The following is a 16,072-nucleotide window of genomic DNA, read 5'->3' on the forward strand; positions in this document are numbered from 1 at the left end:
AAGCAGACAAATTTCGAGTCAATGTTTCGACAGATGTCCTTTTATTATGCATCATCAAATAATACATTACAAACATCTGCTTTTTCCCAGTTGTTACCGAGTGTGTCACGAACTCTATTGTGTCGTGAGTGTTATAGGAAAATTCATTGTCAATTTTAGAGGTGGAAATCCACACTGTTTACATGACTAATTGACCAATTACGTTATATACCTTGGGAAAGTTCTAGGGTGTTGATCGATTGGCTCAGGTATGAACACACACACGTTTTGTCACGTTTGAACATGGGGGAGAGGGTGCGCACCCAGAATGCAGGGATGCAAACAGGCGGGGTGTACTCAAAATACTTTAATATGAAGATGACAAATAATAAACCAGATTGAGACATTTCATACAAAGTAACAACCCAAAAATATAAAACAGAAATAAACTTACAAAATACTTGACAATAGAGTCAATTACTCCGGAAAAACTCTGGAATCGAACTCACATGGAGAATGAGGAATAAGCAGCAACAACCACATCAACTTCGACAATCACCCAACAAGAATTGAAAGAAAACAGGAAACTAAATACAATAAAAACTTACAAAACAACAAGGTACACCTGGGCAAGACACAATTGGAGCAGGGGGCTGATTGGAAAACAAGGGAAGCAAATTACGAGGACATGTGGCCGCAATTATACTAACCCGACACTGACACAAGGGAACCAGAAACATGAACAAAACCCCAAAACAACCCAGAACGTGAAAACATAAATCAAAGGCCCAAAACAGAAAATAACAGAAAACCTAGATACCAACCCACAAACAACAAAGTTCAGCCACACTGCAAAGTAATTATTCTAAACAAAAACAGTAGCAACCTGAGATAAAGTCCTAGTTGATGAAAAACCCAATTCAGAGGACCCCCGCCATACGACATTAATCCGTTCTGGAGTTGGGATTGTAAAAGCAAAATTGTTGCATGGTGGGCAATACAAACCTATGGTATGTGCAAATCCTCAGGTAAAAACATCCAAATTTCATATACCGTATATATTAAAAAGTAGGAACAAAATGGCATTGTAAGTACAGTACTACTTACTGTATATACAATATACATGTATGTAATTAAATAACATTATAAATAAAAAATATAGAAAAGAAAAATCAAACTATTAATTTTGGAATGATATGCATTAAGTTAATTACGGTCATATTCCCTAGCGAGGCTAACGATGTGCATGCCTTCTTCGAGTTTCTTGATTATCTCCAGCTTTGCTTCCATACGAATCATTTTCTTACTTCTCCCTTTACCATCACTAGAAATCTTGGAACCCAAGGCTGACAAATTATAGTTTGAATTAAGCACTAAAATGCACAATAAATACGCTATCATAAGCGCTCGCACGAGATCAAGTCTTTAGCATATTGCTATCTTAGTGACACCGTGACACCAACCAATAGCAGACCAGCAGTGACAAATGCAGTGAAGCATGTACACACGCACACTGACCGCCAAGTTTAAATTTTGTAATTGTTGTTGATGCCGTAAGGCAGGAAAATGTCTTAACAAGGAGACAAAAACACTTCATTATCCAATTTGTAATGTGAAAAAAATGTTAGCTAGGGACAGGGGTCCATTGTATACAAAACAACATTCGAAGAGTTTTTGACCAATACGAAGAAAATGAGATACGAAAATTTGAAAAATGATCGTGCCGCTGACTGGAGACTCATTTCTGACATCCTGCTGTCCTGTTGGTTAGCTCCTGCTCTGATGCTGGTTCAGCTTCCTGTGATATAGAGGGCTAACATGGAAGCTTGGGTAACGAGGCAGTTTTTTGTAAGGTGGGTCAACCTGTGTTTCGGTTTCTAAATTAGATCATTTACATAAGAAAATTGACTGAAGATATGAAAAAAATCACTGTCCGAAATTCATCCCAAAACAAATGAATTTGGTATCTCAAAGTACAACTGTAATCTTATACAGCTAGCATAATCGTAAACCCCATTCATATGAATTCCAGCCTCGTGGTTAGCTAAGTTCTAAGGTGTGTTTTCAATCATTCTCTGGCCTTCTTCTATGTAGTTAGCATGTTCTAGGTCCCAAACTTTCTCTCGGTGGTCAAATGTAGTAGATCTTCAGTTGTCTTTCCCCCTTCTAGCCAGTTTCTTTTACAAGCTTACTGCCTGAACAACTTCAATGTCAGACAGAAGGACCTTGAATAATTAAATGTTTATAGAATCTAGAGTTCTCTCAAGAGACCCTGAAAAGATCCATCTGTCCATGTTCGGATATTTCGATCAACATAATGAACAGATAAATTATTTTATTTATGCAAAGAAAAGAGTGGAAAGTAAAAGAATTTGTGTGTGTTTTTGCTTCCAAATAGATGCTAATTGACAATGTTTGAGTAGGATCGCACATAAAATTGATATAAATGTAGTTATGATGCAAATTAGCAACAACAGGCAACAATGGGAAAAAGGCACCTGTTTTGGAGATTCCTTAATTATTGTTACAGTTTTTTTCAGGAAGTACAACTCTAATGACTGCCGTACTATTATGAAATATTGATATGAATTATAAAAGCACACAGAAACGCGAGTTTACTTTCTTTTACTTCTACTCAGTTTGACTGGTCTTTGAGCATGTGACTTCAAAAATCAAATATGTCAAAGATCATCAAAAATATTTCCCATGGCACTCTAACCGCTCATGTGACAAAAGTGATGGTGTAGCACACAGGTGTCGAATTCAAGTCCTCGAGAAACGGTATACTGCTTTTCAACGTTGTCTCTCAAATAAATCTGATTCAAATGATTAGGATCATTTTCAAGCTCCCGCAGAGCTTACTAATGAGCTAATCATTTCAATCAGTTGTTTTGAGAAGAGAAAAATGGAAAACATGCAGGATACCGGCCCTCGAGGACTGGGGTTCCACACCTATGGTGTTACACGCCAGTCGATTTTAGCTGTCCTAAAATGGAAGTAGCATCCCATCCAACTCGGAAAGCAGAAAAACTAAGCTTGCAATATGTTCTTAAGTATGTTTTGGTGACGTATCAACAAGCTGTGGAGATGGTTTTTCGACTCTATTTGGAGCGGAGTAGGGTTTGATGCAAATTTGCGACAATAGGCATCACGGGGTTAATGGCTTGATTTGTTACTCATGTGGAATGGAATTGAAATTAGTGGATTCTTTTTTTCTTGTTGTGGTTTATTTGCTGCGGGTCAAGGGCAACATTCTTTATGCCGATGACGTGCTCACTGGCTCAACTGCAGACTGACCTCTCAGCAGTCCATAAACATCTCAGACATAAACAAGCATGCATAAGCCCACACTGATCCTAAGCCCCTCTCACAGTGGGCTAAAGACAGTTGGCTTAACGTTCAGAATGTTACGACTTTACCCTCACCTGCATGTCCAATAACAGTGCCAACCTTTATAACAACAAAGCCCCGACAAAGGAAACCCAAGCGGTGAGATTTAAGCCGGCCTTTCAAAGACCAGCCCTCAAAGGGAGAAAAGAGAACGTCTGCTTGTGAATATAAAAGAGAAAGGACCGTATAGGAAAAAAAGAATAAACCTCTGCTGAAAAGATTCCGAGCTTCAATCTTCGATGTGAGCGCGGACGTTACAGCTCCTGCTCAATGTTCAAGATGATTGAGATGAAATGCAGGAAAGCAGCAGCCTTTATGGGATTTTTTGGGGCAACACATTGTCTCTATATTCACACATGGTGATCAATTACAGTGCATAGCCTGTATATTTTAGTGGCATGATTGTTTGGGTTTTTTTTTTGTCTCTTTGTTCTAATGCTTACTGATCATAGTGTGGCACACCCCGGAGTGAGTAATGAGGACAACCTGGCAAATTCCCGCTGGGCTGCTGTAATATACCCGTTGCTCCATTTTGAAATCAGCAAATATTGTGTATCCACAACTGCAGTTAATGTAAATCTGAAGCACTTCAGGCAGGCCATTACACACATTACACACACGCACACATGCACACAAACACACACATATATATACAGTAGGCGCCCAGTTAACGAACCCCCTGTCTTACGTATTTTTCATCTTACGACGTTTTTTTGTCCCCCTCTTACGCACAAACCTTTCGTCTTGCGAACCATCCAACATGCCGGTCAGTGTGTCCGCACTATTTTTTTCGCTTTGCTGCATCAACAAAAATAACTTTTCTCACATGTCACGGAAATGCCGATATGCTATTGGATCGAATAAGGCAGTCACGGAGATGCCAATATGCTATTGGCCGGCGTCACGTCAATCACAGAAATGCCGATATGCTATGGGCCGAACTCCCTCACCTTGCTTGATGGCACGAGCTGATCCGTGTGTTGTGAAGACTTTGCAAATTTTTATCTGTTAGACATGGCTTCTAAAATTGCAAGTGGCAGTAAAGGAAGAAGTAAGAGGATGATGACAATAGTAACGAAGCAGGAGATAATAAAAAAATCTGAAGGAGGCGCACGTATGGTTAACCTTGCTAGTGAATATGACTGTAACCGCTCAACAATCGGTACAATTCTCAAGAACAAGGAAGCCATTAAAGCAAGCAAGTCTTGTTAGGGCATTTCCTTGCCAGGGGACGGACCTTGGTCAACAACAAAATGGAGAGGCTTCTTCTTCTTATGGATTAGAGAGAAGGAAATCGCCGGTGATATGTTCTCGTTTAAAAAAAGTTCTTGTTTAAAAATAAGTTCTTGTTTAAAAAAGTTCTCATTTAAACAAAAAAAGTCATTGTTTAAAAAAAGTTCTCGTTTGAAAAAAGTTCTCATTTAAGAAAAAAATCAATAAATTCTGCGTGTTTGTCTCTGCTCCCCTCTGCCTCCACCCACCACCAGCTCAAGTCAAGTCGCCACAAAGGTAAATGTCATTTTTCCTTTGTATATTTATGTTATTTAATTTAACTATACTGTGGATTATGTCACTAAATTTTAATATGTGTATAACGTCGTGATGTTTTTACCTAAGGTTTTTGCACGCGTTGCACGCATTCACTAATTAACATAGGTTTGAATTGCCCGTCATACAGCGACTTCGAGTTACGAGCCTTGCCGCTGAACGGATTAAGGTCGTAACACGGGGGCCCACTGTATATGTATGTGCGCGCGCGTGTTGTTAACTGATTTAATCAGCGAAGACACAATGAATAATTTCATCCACAGCAATCTGGGCAAAATATTGGGAAAAAAATAAATACTTGGGATTGAAAGTCTTGACTCATAAGATTAAAAAAAAAAAAAAAAAAAAAACATAGAAACGTGTCTTATCTGACAATAAGACCGCCAACTTTGAGATTGATTATGAGTATTTGGCTGGTTAAAATTTTGAAGTTTAAAATTTTGGATATCTGATTTGGCTAGCTCTGATGGAGGAACATTTTGATCAAATTCCTCTCAGCCTGACACAGTGCAGTTCTGCACCACATCAGACTATAAGCACATGAATTACCATCCATTCTTTTGTAAATACATATTTTTAATGCATTGCATCTAGGGTGGTTTCCTAAACTTTCCCTTCTTTCTTCTGACTTCCTGTGCGGTTCTGCAAAGGTCAGAGCCCAACTGCTCCCCCTGACTGAGTTGATGGAGAAATCAAGCGATAGCAGTGTTTGAACAGCCTCTTGTGGCTTCAGAGAGATTGCACTTCAGCGCTGAGCCGACATCCAATCAACCGCTCCGATTCTGTGATTTGTTTTTCACAGTGGCGCTCTTACTTGAGCGATGCGCGTAGGTAGGTGAAGCTTTCCCAGCATCGAGCTGCACGCCTCTCACAAATCAACAGGTGATTACAAAATCCAATATTTATTGTTTTCGAGGTCTAGCAATCTATAGGTTAGCAAAAAGGGGCAGGAAAAATTCTCCAGCAGAAGAAGCCGTGAAGTTTTAACTACCGTATTTTTCGGACTGTAAGCCGCTACTTTTTCCTCATGATTTGACCCCTGCGGCTCATCGTCCGGTGCGGCTTATGTGTTGTTTTTTATTTATTTTTTTGCTAGCAAGCAAATGTGTGTATCTGTTTGAGGTTTCAATTTATGGAACGACTATAAAATAGCTGAAAATATGTTAATCAATGGCTGTGCTCAAAGAGTTTTGAAAATATATTAATAAAAAAATATATATGTCTAAATTGTATAAGAGAATGTATAAAATTTGGAGTAAATTTGTGACGTGTAAATCTTATATACAGTACACAGTAAATATAATTTTATTTACGTATTTATGATTGTATATATGAATTATGTGTAATGTGTTTTAATGTTCACTAAAATAATTATCAAACAAAGAAAGCTAAAAGATGCTATTGAAGTATTGATTTCAATTTAAAACTGCTATTTAACTTAACAGTATTCTGTTAGTTTTGAAAATATCCATCCATCCATTTTCTATGAATATGTTGGGACTAAACATGCAGGCATGTTCAGTCTGTTAAAGATGCTGTTGGCAGACAATTACAAAAAAAATTAAACTTCCATGTACCATCTATCCATGACAAAAATCTTTTTTTTTTTTTCTTTTGCTCATATTTTGCTGCTGCGGCCTATATATCGGTGTGGCTTATAGTCTGGAAAATACGGCATTTATCTCTGGAAGAATTAGTGAGATTTTAGAAATATCTTCCATTTGGTTTATAATACAAATTAGCAAACTTGATTTCTGGATAAGATGTTATTGTCATCAATGATGAGTCAAATCAGCTATTGCGCCATTTCGTTTATGAAAAAAGTGCCATCTAAACCACCCCAGCAATTTTTACTGGCTAAAATGGCACATTTGAGGAATCCTTGTTTGTTAAAAAGTGATCAGTAGGAACAGCGATTTTGTCACTTGTCCTTTATGTCTATTAAACTTAACAAAAAGTATAAATAACAAAAAGTAATCCAACAGCTCTCATCAGCCTATATGACTGTTAGCTATCCTAGCCTCTAACGTTGGTAGCATTTAGCATTTAACGTTAGAACTAGCATCAAGTGCTTTGCCACTGCTAGCCATTAACGTTGAAGCCACTGCTAATTGTTAGCAACAGATGGCGTATGATACAATGTTGGCATAATACAGGGTTTTTCCAAAGTGTTTTTAATTAGAATTTGGAACGTGATTTCAGAACATGTTGACATCGGGGATGAGACTAATCAGTCGTTAAGCTATTTTACTCTCTAGAAACATTGAGATTTTTAGGTTCATGAATAAAGTGGCGGCGAAACCACCTCAACAATTTTAACTGGCCAAAAAAGGACATTTGGGAAGCTTCGTCTGGTAAATTGTGATCAGTTGGAACAGCAACTGTTGTCACTTGAATCTTTTACATCTATGAGACTGCCATTTAAAATTAACCCAATGCTTTTCGCAAGCCATATGTCTGCAATGATAATGTACGCATGATGAAGTTTACTTATTTTTGCTAAGTAGGCTAATTAAGCTAGGCTAATTAAGCATCCTTAATTAGCCTAATCAGAAACTGAACTGGATTTTAGGACAGCGTCGTATTGTTGACAAGCCGTTACACCACGACAAATACTGAGAACAACAATGGTACCTTTCCTTACGTCATATACTGTATGTCATGCTGCTAGAGTTTCTGCCTACCCCTTGCTAATTTCTGTGAGTTCATTTCAGTTTTGGTTGAACTTTGTATAGATTTGCTTCAGTTATTCCTTTTCTCAGTTTGTTATTAAACCTTCATTTTTTTTAAGCCACAACCTCCCAGCCTTCCTGCCTTTTTGGGTCCCCTTCCCACACATTCCTCCATATGCCATGCCTGGTCGCATCAAACGTGACAAGTTTTATGTTTGTTAGTTCCACGGCATGTACTTTTAGTGGAAAGTGTGGATGAAGCGTGTAAGATAGAAAAGTGAGGATGTGATGTGTTCATGACATTACGGTCTCGTTCAAGCGAGCGCTTAGAGTGTTGTTATTATACACCAATAATCTTGCCCTTTGTATACTGCATTTTCTGCCGTAACCAGAGACAATATTTTTTCAGACATTATGCAACCTGAATTTTTTTGTAACAGGAGACAAAAGTGTACCAATGGATACTCAAGGCAGAATAAAATGCATTAAGTATTGATTTTTTTTTTTTTTTTAACCAAGGTACTCAAATTACTCAGACACCTTTTGGCCCTACTCTAAAAATCCAAACATTTTTGCTATGTATTAGTTACAACTTGGTGGACATTGTGCTGCTCTATTTATTATGCATAGCAGGGTAGCAGTATAATTAAGAAATTTGTTCTAATCATTAATTACTTTGTCTTAAATAGGCCACAGTCATTCTTTGCAGAGGATAAAGAATATATGTATGTGGGTATTGTTGTATATGGCGATATAAATGTCTTACAACATCACAAAGACATTCGGTAGCCTCGCTCTGATGTTTTGAATTGTTTGTTAGCATTACGCTAGACACCATTATAGATGCACTTTGGAATTGAATGTGTATCCATACGCAATGTCCCCACTCTCATGTGTGGATATGGGAATATCTGATAAATATCTTAGATGCTGAGAATTGTGCAACCTTCACCGTGACCGTTTTGGCTTCCTGTATATTTTCTCCAAATTATTCCACCCAGCCCTCCTCTCAGCTGAAGCACAACCAATTTCCTTCACACCCTTCTGTGTTGCTTTGAAATCTCATTTTCTCTCTTTCTACTGGAACACTTTTGATTTGAAATGTTTTGCGACTTTTCCCAGTCCGATGGCAGCCCCCGTCCGCCCTGTGAGTTTTGCATCTGTACTAAGTGCAACACAATGAATAGCTTTGGACATCCATAAATATGACTGAAATGATGAATGGATAAAAATAAATACATTTAATTATTTTTTTCTCTTAAATTGTGTTCTCAGTTAAGACCAACTTGAGCGATTTAAAATAATGCTCAGAAGTCTTTATTTTGAAGCCCATATAACTTGTTTCATCATTTACTAATTTGAAACTACGCTAGATATAAAAAGTCTACACACCTCTCTTCAAATGCCTTTTTTTGTGATATTTAAAAAGAGGGTCAAAATAAATCAGCTCAAAACGTTTCCGTCCTTACAAGGATTTATAACAAATTTATGTACTTATTTATTGCAAATAAACAGGAAGTCCAATGGTTGAAGTGGTTGCTTTCAAAATTAAACACAATATAATCCCTCACGGAGATGCTGGTCTGCTAATGGTTGACCTCACTCGTTTCAAAATGGCAGAACAGTAAATAATTGTTCTATCACAAGTGGTTACAAAACCGTATTTATAGTGCATTTTACTGCTTAATTCAAACTTGAATGTGTTAGCCATTTGTCCCAAGATTGCTAGTGATGTTAAAGAGAGAAGTAAGAAGATGATTTATTTAGAAACGAAGCTGGAGATAATCAAGAAATGCGAAGCTAGCCTAGCCTAGGCTACCCTTACTAGGGAATATTGGTATAACAAGCATCACTCAAAGGTAAATAAATCCTTTCCATATATTTTATTTATGATGGTTTCTGATTGTATACATGTATATTATAAATACATTGCACTTACGATACTATGTTGGTACCAATTTTTAATATGCTTGTACAATTTTTATGTTTTTATGCATTAAACGCATTAGGTTTGAATTGCCAGCCTACGGTGAATTTGCCTTACATATTCAACCGCGGAACGGATCAATCTCGTAACACGGGGGCCCCACTGTATATGTATATGTATGTAGTACGTATGTATTTTTTTTTGGGGGGGGGGGGGCTTTATGAGGAAAAATATATGTTTAATGGGAATCCAGGCTAAACCAATCATCGAAGTCATTGAAAGGCTGTAATAATCATAATCATAATCATAATCATAATCATAAATTGTGTGCTAGCGCCACCCGGGGGTTTTGGGGTGTCAGCACAAAAATTGTGCCCCATTCGCGAGTTGCCATTGAAAGGATTCAAAGAAAAATCGGGTGAAATGCACGATAAAACATTGGGTTTTCAATATCTCCAATATTGACAATATTTTCAATTTTGAATGGCTGTAAATGAACCTGACATGGGCAAAATTTGACACCTATAGGGTATACCAATATTGAAAGGCAAATTGAGTCGTCATGTTTTGATGATCTGCAATATATTAGCCTCCTAGTGTATTTTTTTTGGTATGCTTTTTTTTTTTATATATCACACATCAAAAACATCAAAAAGTCCAAGATGGGTCAAAATTTCCCCCAGGGGTTATTCCCGCATAAATGTAAGCTTGAATGTAAATGGTTACTTCTGAACAGAGCCACATCTCGAGAGGGTGTGCATACTTATGCGAAATGGCGTGTGAACACGAGAATGCTCATTTTATGTCTACATTAAGTTTTAGAATCGTGAATATTGACAAAAGAACAAAAACATTCCAACACTAATCACTTTTTCATTTACTAACTTGTATGACAAGGGTGAACTCTAAAGCCATCATTAAAAATGCAACACACATTTATAGAAATATGAATGTGCGAAGACACATGTATCCTCATTTTGACCTTTATGGCGAAGGTCGCCCTGAATGGCACAAAAATGTTGTCCACTACCCTAGAAATGGATCACCTCAAATGACCCGTAAGCCGCTTGCCTTATTAAGCATATCGCAAAGAACAATCTCCGTTCATCCCGTCTTATCTTCTGCACCATTGTTTCCCTTTATAATAATTATGATAATACATTGGGCACTAAACGCACACTATGTTAGTAAAACACACGGAATGGGAATGGAAATGTCTTTGAAATATTGCCCCGGTGCTCTTCTCTTCTTCAGGTGGAACGTAACACATCTGTCATCTCACACAGCCACCACCCGAAAGGTCAAGGGGATTTCTCAACATAAACAGCTTGCTGAGTATTCTGTGCCCGCCCGCCACTGATTGAAGCAGTTGGTTGTCTGCCAAGATGAATGATAGCGCTAGAAACGTTTGGGGAATATGCCATTAACTCCTTATGTACGGCAGAGGAAATTGCTTTTGAAAAATGGCCTTGATTGAAGCTACCCCGCGTATCCCTTTTTGCAGAACACAGACTCGTGGATAGACATTTGACTCCGCCCAATGATTGAAAGGGCCATTTTGGTGCTTAGTCTGGGTAAATAAAGGGTCATAGAGCCACGGTCAAAGAGTATGTATGCCACTGGATTCAAAAGTTGCGATCATACATTCACACAGCAAAGACCTGGATGGCTGCAGTACCACATGCTCCCAAAGGGTGACGCACTCTCCGAATGGTCGAGATTGGTGTGCGCAGTCGATCATTTGTCATTTTTAAATATTCAAGTGTTTATTAAAAAAAGAAAAAACAGTTGAGATGTCGTGAGATGGCGCTTAAAACTCCGCGTGGGCGGAACTGAAGGCATATAAACGGCGGCTCGAATTTGCAAGCAGCACTTAAGGTCTACTGGTGACATCTAACGGCCACATGTGGTAACAGCCTCCGGCGACCACACTCACTTCATGCAGCCATACAGTACAGTGAACCCCCGTTTATCGCGGAGGATACAGACATACTCGCAAGACGTGGCGAGGAAAGTAGAAACGAGTAACATACCGTACGTTGTGATGTCTGGTGGGATATAAGAAACAAGTGCCAACTGCATTAAAATATACATAAAACTATTTATTGAAAAAGAAAAAAAAACAAGAAAAAACTAATAACGGGTAACGCTGTACCGACAACACCCAAGTCGGTTTGAACCTCATTTTATTTGGCATAATTTAAAAATCATCTCACTGTTAGTTCATTTATACAAATATGCTTTGTTATATATAAAACAATTACAGATCTCTACAAATCAAGTTCCCAGTGTAAAAGCGTAGTACCACGCACACGGTAGCATACAGCTCTGGGACACAGACAACAGAGAGCCCACAGGTGTATGTTCCACTTCCATCATATTATTTGCGTGAAATCAGGACATCCGGTTAAAGGGGAATACAAAATATATATATTTTTTAAAAAGCTGACCACAGTTTGTATAATTGTGCACTTACATTCAACACATTTTTACTGGAATCAGTCCTTATGTTGTTACAGTGGGCAATAAACCAATTGAATACAATTAACTCCACAGTTTGAACAATTCGTTATTGACGCTAAAAAAAAGCAACCGTTTATTGCTAAGAATTAACAATAATGTTAAAAAAAATGACAAGGCACCTTCCACCAATGCAGCTATTGCATGCTGCAGCATGCCCACCAATGCAGGGATATAAACCACAGTGAGTTTAAAAAAAAAAAAGGCTGTGGTGCACTGAGATGTCACTTCTGCAGCTGTTTTATCGAGCGCTGCAGTGTGCCTCCTGGCGGGGGGGTAAGGCTCCAATGACCAAACATGAAAGTTATTGCTTGGTGGGAAAGCAGTTTTTGTGGCACTAAAATGACAAGCACCACTTTTGGTTTGGATAAGGCATCGTGACCGCACAAACACTCCAGCCCTCTATCATGGCACTTTGCCACGACATGCTCGAAAAATGCACATCGCAACAGCAATAGCCCTTTTTCCAGTAATGACATCATCTTAAGAAAAAGTAAGAAATACATGCAATACTGTTTAATATAAGAGTGGAACCCGCACACTCGAACAGGTCAGAAGTGGTATGCTTAATGGCGAAAAAAAAAAATAACATCACATATTGTTTTGTCTTGAGTATCGGTGGCTGGTCTTGGTGGGCAATGAGTCCTCAATACCTTAAAATAAGCATTTAGGTTTAATGACGATTTAGAACAAATAGTTTTGTTACGCTTTTTTTTTTTAATTGGAACAAGATTTGTACATATTGTACGGGTTCCAGTGTAATCATATACTGTATTAAGGCAGCAAAGTTGTGGTTTTTAACACCTGTAGGTGATTAGAAAAAATATATTTGACTTGGCCACTAAGGTTTGAGGAGTAAATTCAAACTGTTTCCACGATTGTGAATGGACATAAGAAACCAATCACAAGTGAGGCAAAACGGAGTGTAGTACTTGGCTGCAACAAGCAGAGGCACTGTTAGGGTCTAAGTGTCCAAACTAAAGTTCAGGGGCCATTTGTGTTCCGCTGTTCATTTATAAGCGGCCCACGAATTGTGCTGAAAACAACATTTGCTACTAATATTTAATTTATTTCAGAGGAGTGGTGAATATTAATTTTGACGGGCAAAAAAAAAAAAAAAAAGTGATTCCTTCACTTTCCGCTCGGTGTCAAGGTTAAATTTGTGAACATTACACGAATGATTCCAAGTAACTTGAAATTTTCTGGTTGATAACAGGGTCTCGATCAATGCAAAATCTTGTAAAATCCTAAACTATCTGCCTAATAGAATGCTGTTCAGCTTTAGACACATTGAAATAAATAAAGTGAATGGGAGCTTGATTGACCGAACTGGTGTACTTGATAAATTGAGTAGAAAAATTTCAAAGTGGCTCTTGCATCCTAAATTTTTTACCTTACGTGGCCCTCGGAAAAGTTTGGACACCCCTAGTATACAGAAAAAAAATGAAATGCTGTTGACTACATGAAGGTAGTTAGCTACATCTGCACTTGGTCAATTCCTCCGAAACAAGAGTTCAGAACATTCCCAAGAGAATGGAGTCAAAGACCCATCTCGTTCCATATTCTAAGGCATTTTTCGAAAGAAGACGTTAGAAGATTTTGTGGTACAACCTGACGTCGTCTTTGACGGCTGCGGAACCTGTTTGGCGTCATTTACAGCACTAGCCGTCAAATTGGTTGATTTTTGAATGGGTGGGGCTCATCTTACAAACCGATGGGATGCCACAGAGCACATTGGCCTCTACCGGTGCTGCCGGGAATTGGCTCTTGCCGTGGAATCCAACCTGCTGTTCAGCCTCTATATATCAACTTAATAATATCCAGGGTCACAATTGCTTGAAATGCAACCAAAGTTTGGAGTATGAGGTAGTCACTAGTTCTCCACCTAAACAGTAGATCTCTTCTCTCCAGTCAAACAGGGCAACTTGGTTTAGATGGAATTATGGCTTGTGACAACCACGAACGGCATTTGTTTATAAAGGCAAAGCGGGGATGCTATAAATCTATAACGAGTGTAACGGGTGAAGTAAATATCAAAATTTTAAATGGAAGAAAAATACGAGATCCTAGTCTTGTGTTTGTTTGTTTGTTTTTTTTGCCTCCTTGTCATCAAAAGTCACTTTGGTGATGATGGCGTCGCAAAGGTTGAAGCCCGCCTGAGGATGAAGAAGGAGCTGGAAAAAAAAAAAGTCTTCAAACTGCTCGAGGTGGCGTGAGAAAGCAGCCTTCGTTTGCATCTGTGGATCTCCACAATCCAAATCTGGGGAAGCGTTATTACAAAAGCACACATTTCTTGGAGTTCTTTTTCGTGACGGGGTACAAGACGGCTCTCACGGCCTCGGCAAACACCTCCCTGACGCCTTCCTGCAGCAGCGCCGAGCACTCCATGTATTTGACGGCGCCAATTTGCTTGGCGAGCGCGTTTCCCTGCTGCTGGGAGGTGGGAGCCAATCCCTGCTCTTTGAGCTTCTTGACTGTTTCCGTGTCGCCCCTCAGGTCTCTCTTGGTGCCCACCAGCAGGATGGGCACGTTGGGGCAGTGGTGGGACACCTCAGGGTGCCACTTGTGCCTGACATTGGCGTGGGAGGAGGGACTGCCGATGGAGAAGCAGATGATGAAGACGTTGGTCTGGGGGTAGGACAGAGTACGCAGGCGGTCGTACTCCTCCTGGCCGGCCGTGTCCCACAGGTTAAGGCTGATGGTGCGCCCGTCCACGCTCATCTGGGCGCTATAGTTGTCAAAAACCGTTGGAATGTATTCTTCAGGGAAGGCATTGGTGGTGTATGAGATGAGAAGGCAAGTTTTCCCTACTGCCCCATCGCCAACCACCACACATTTTATGGTCTGCATCCTGCCAAGGACCACTGGGGCTGCAGCACCTAGAAGCAAATGACGTCTGGGTAAGCCAAATTTACATTTTGATTTTTCATTACGAAAATTCTAATCTAAATCCCCACACTACGAGCGCCGAAAACACCCGGCAGTCTTTCAGTGCAATCATGCATTAATAACCCATGTCGAAAACGGGCTAGCTAGGATAGATTTGCTAAAAGACGTAAATAGAGTAATGCGTTTAAGCCATGTTCAAACATCCACCAAGATTTAACGACAGAAATAGAGGACAGACGAGAAAGGAGAAGCGCTGATGCGAAAGTCAAGACTGTGTAGTTGCTATTATCGCTCAGCGATCTTGTCAAATAGGAGCTAGGCGTTCCCCACAGGCGGCTAGCATCAGGCTAAGGAACTAGCGCGTAAGCTAGCAAGCAAGCTAGCTACTTAGCAAACAACGATGAATTTGTTTCGCTAAAACGTCTTTTTATAATCAGACAAATCTCTCTTAGCCGCAGTATAATATTTAACATAATCTAATGCTTGTTTTGGCGCTAACGTCGGCTTTAGGGGTGAGGTTTTAAGGACTTTGTCACTTACCGCCACTTAGCTAGCGATCTCTTCTGCTTGGTATAGTCAATCACAGCCGCATCCGGGGAGCTGCCCAATACGTAACAAGCGACGTAACGGAGGAGTGCAAAATGGGTAATGTAGTTTTTTGTTTTGTAGTAATCGTTTTACTTGACGCTAGGTGATAGTGTTGTCTAATCCCGCATGTAGAGACGAGTTTGTCTTCCATGTTTGAATGGCACAAAAATGTCACATATTACTGTACAGTACTGTATTACGGAATGTATATCGAAAACAAATAACATTGTTTATTAAGATAAAACATACTGCAAAATGTGTGAAGATGTGAATCTGTACTGTTGAATGTGTCTCTGTGAATAAATACGGAATAATTTGTGGCAATTTTAGTTCTAGAAGATGTGAAATGTTGGTAAGTGGGAATTTTTCTCAAGGTGACTAGAATGAGCCAAATGTTTAGAATTTTAAACGGCAACGATATCTATCTTATGTTGAATGTGTCTTTGTGAATCAATGAGGAAATAAATTGTGGGCTTTTTGACCATAGAAATTTCAAATTCTTTAAACTTTTTAATAAGTGAGAATTTTTGCCATGTTGAAAATCATTCCTGAAGTTGAT

At 39.1% G+C, this 16,072-nt stretch overlaps 1 protein-coding gene across 1 annotated transcript; it reads right to left on the reverse strand.

Moving 5' to 3' along the window:
* Window positions 1-11,597: 11,597 nt before the first annotated feature.
* On the reverse strand, window positions 11,598-15,532 carry rhogd (ras homolog gene family, member Gd). The gene is made up of 2 exons (XM_088431202.1): window positions 15,466-15,532; window positions 11,598-14,915 (listed from the first exon to the last, which is right to left on the reverse strand). Exon 2 carries the CDS (start codon window positions 14,884-14,886, stop codon window positions 14,311-14,313), a length of 576 nt encoding a protein of 191 aa, XP_088287328.1. The 5' UTR covers window positions 14,887-14,915; window positions 15,466-15,532; the 3' UTR covers window positions 11,598-14,310.
* Between the last annotated feature and the right edge of the window lie 540 nt (window positions 15,533-16,072).

Source organism: Hippichthys cyanospilos, chromosome 13 (assembly GCF_059441005.1).
Source record: "Hippichthys cyanospilos isolate Australia breed blue-spotted pipefish chromosome 13, RoL_Hcya_1.0, whole genome shotgun sequence".
Taxonomy (NCBI): domain Eukaryota; kingdom Metazoa; phylum Chordata; class Actinopteri; order Syngnathiformes; family Syngnathidae; genus Hippichthys; species Hippichthys cyanospilos.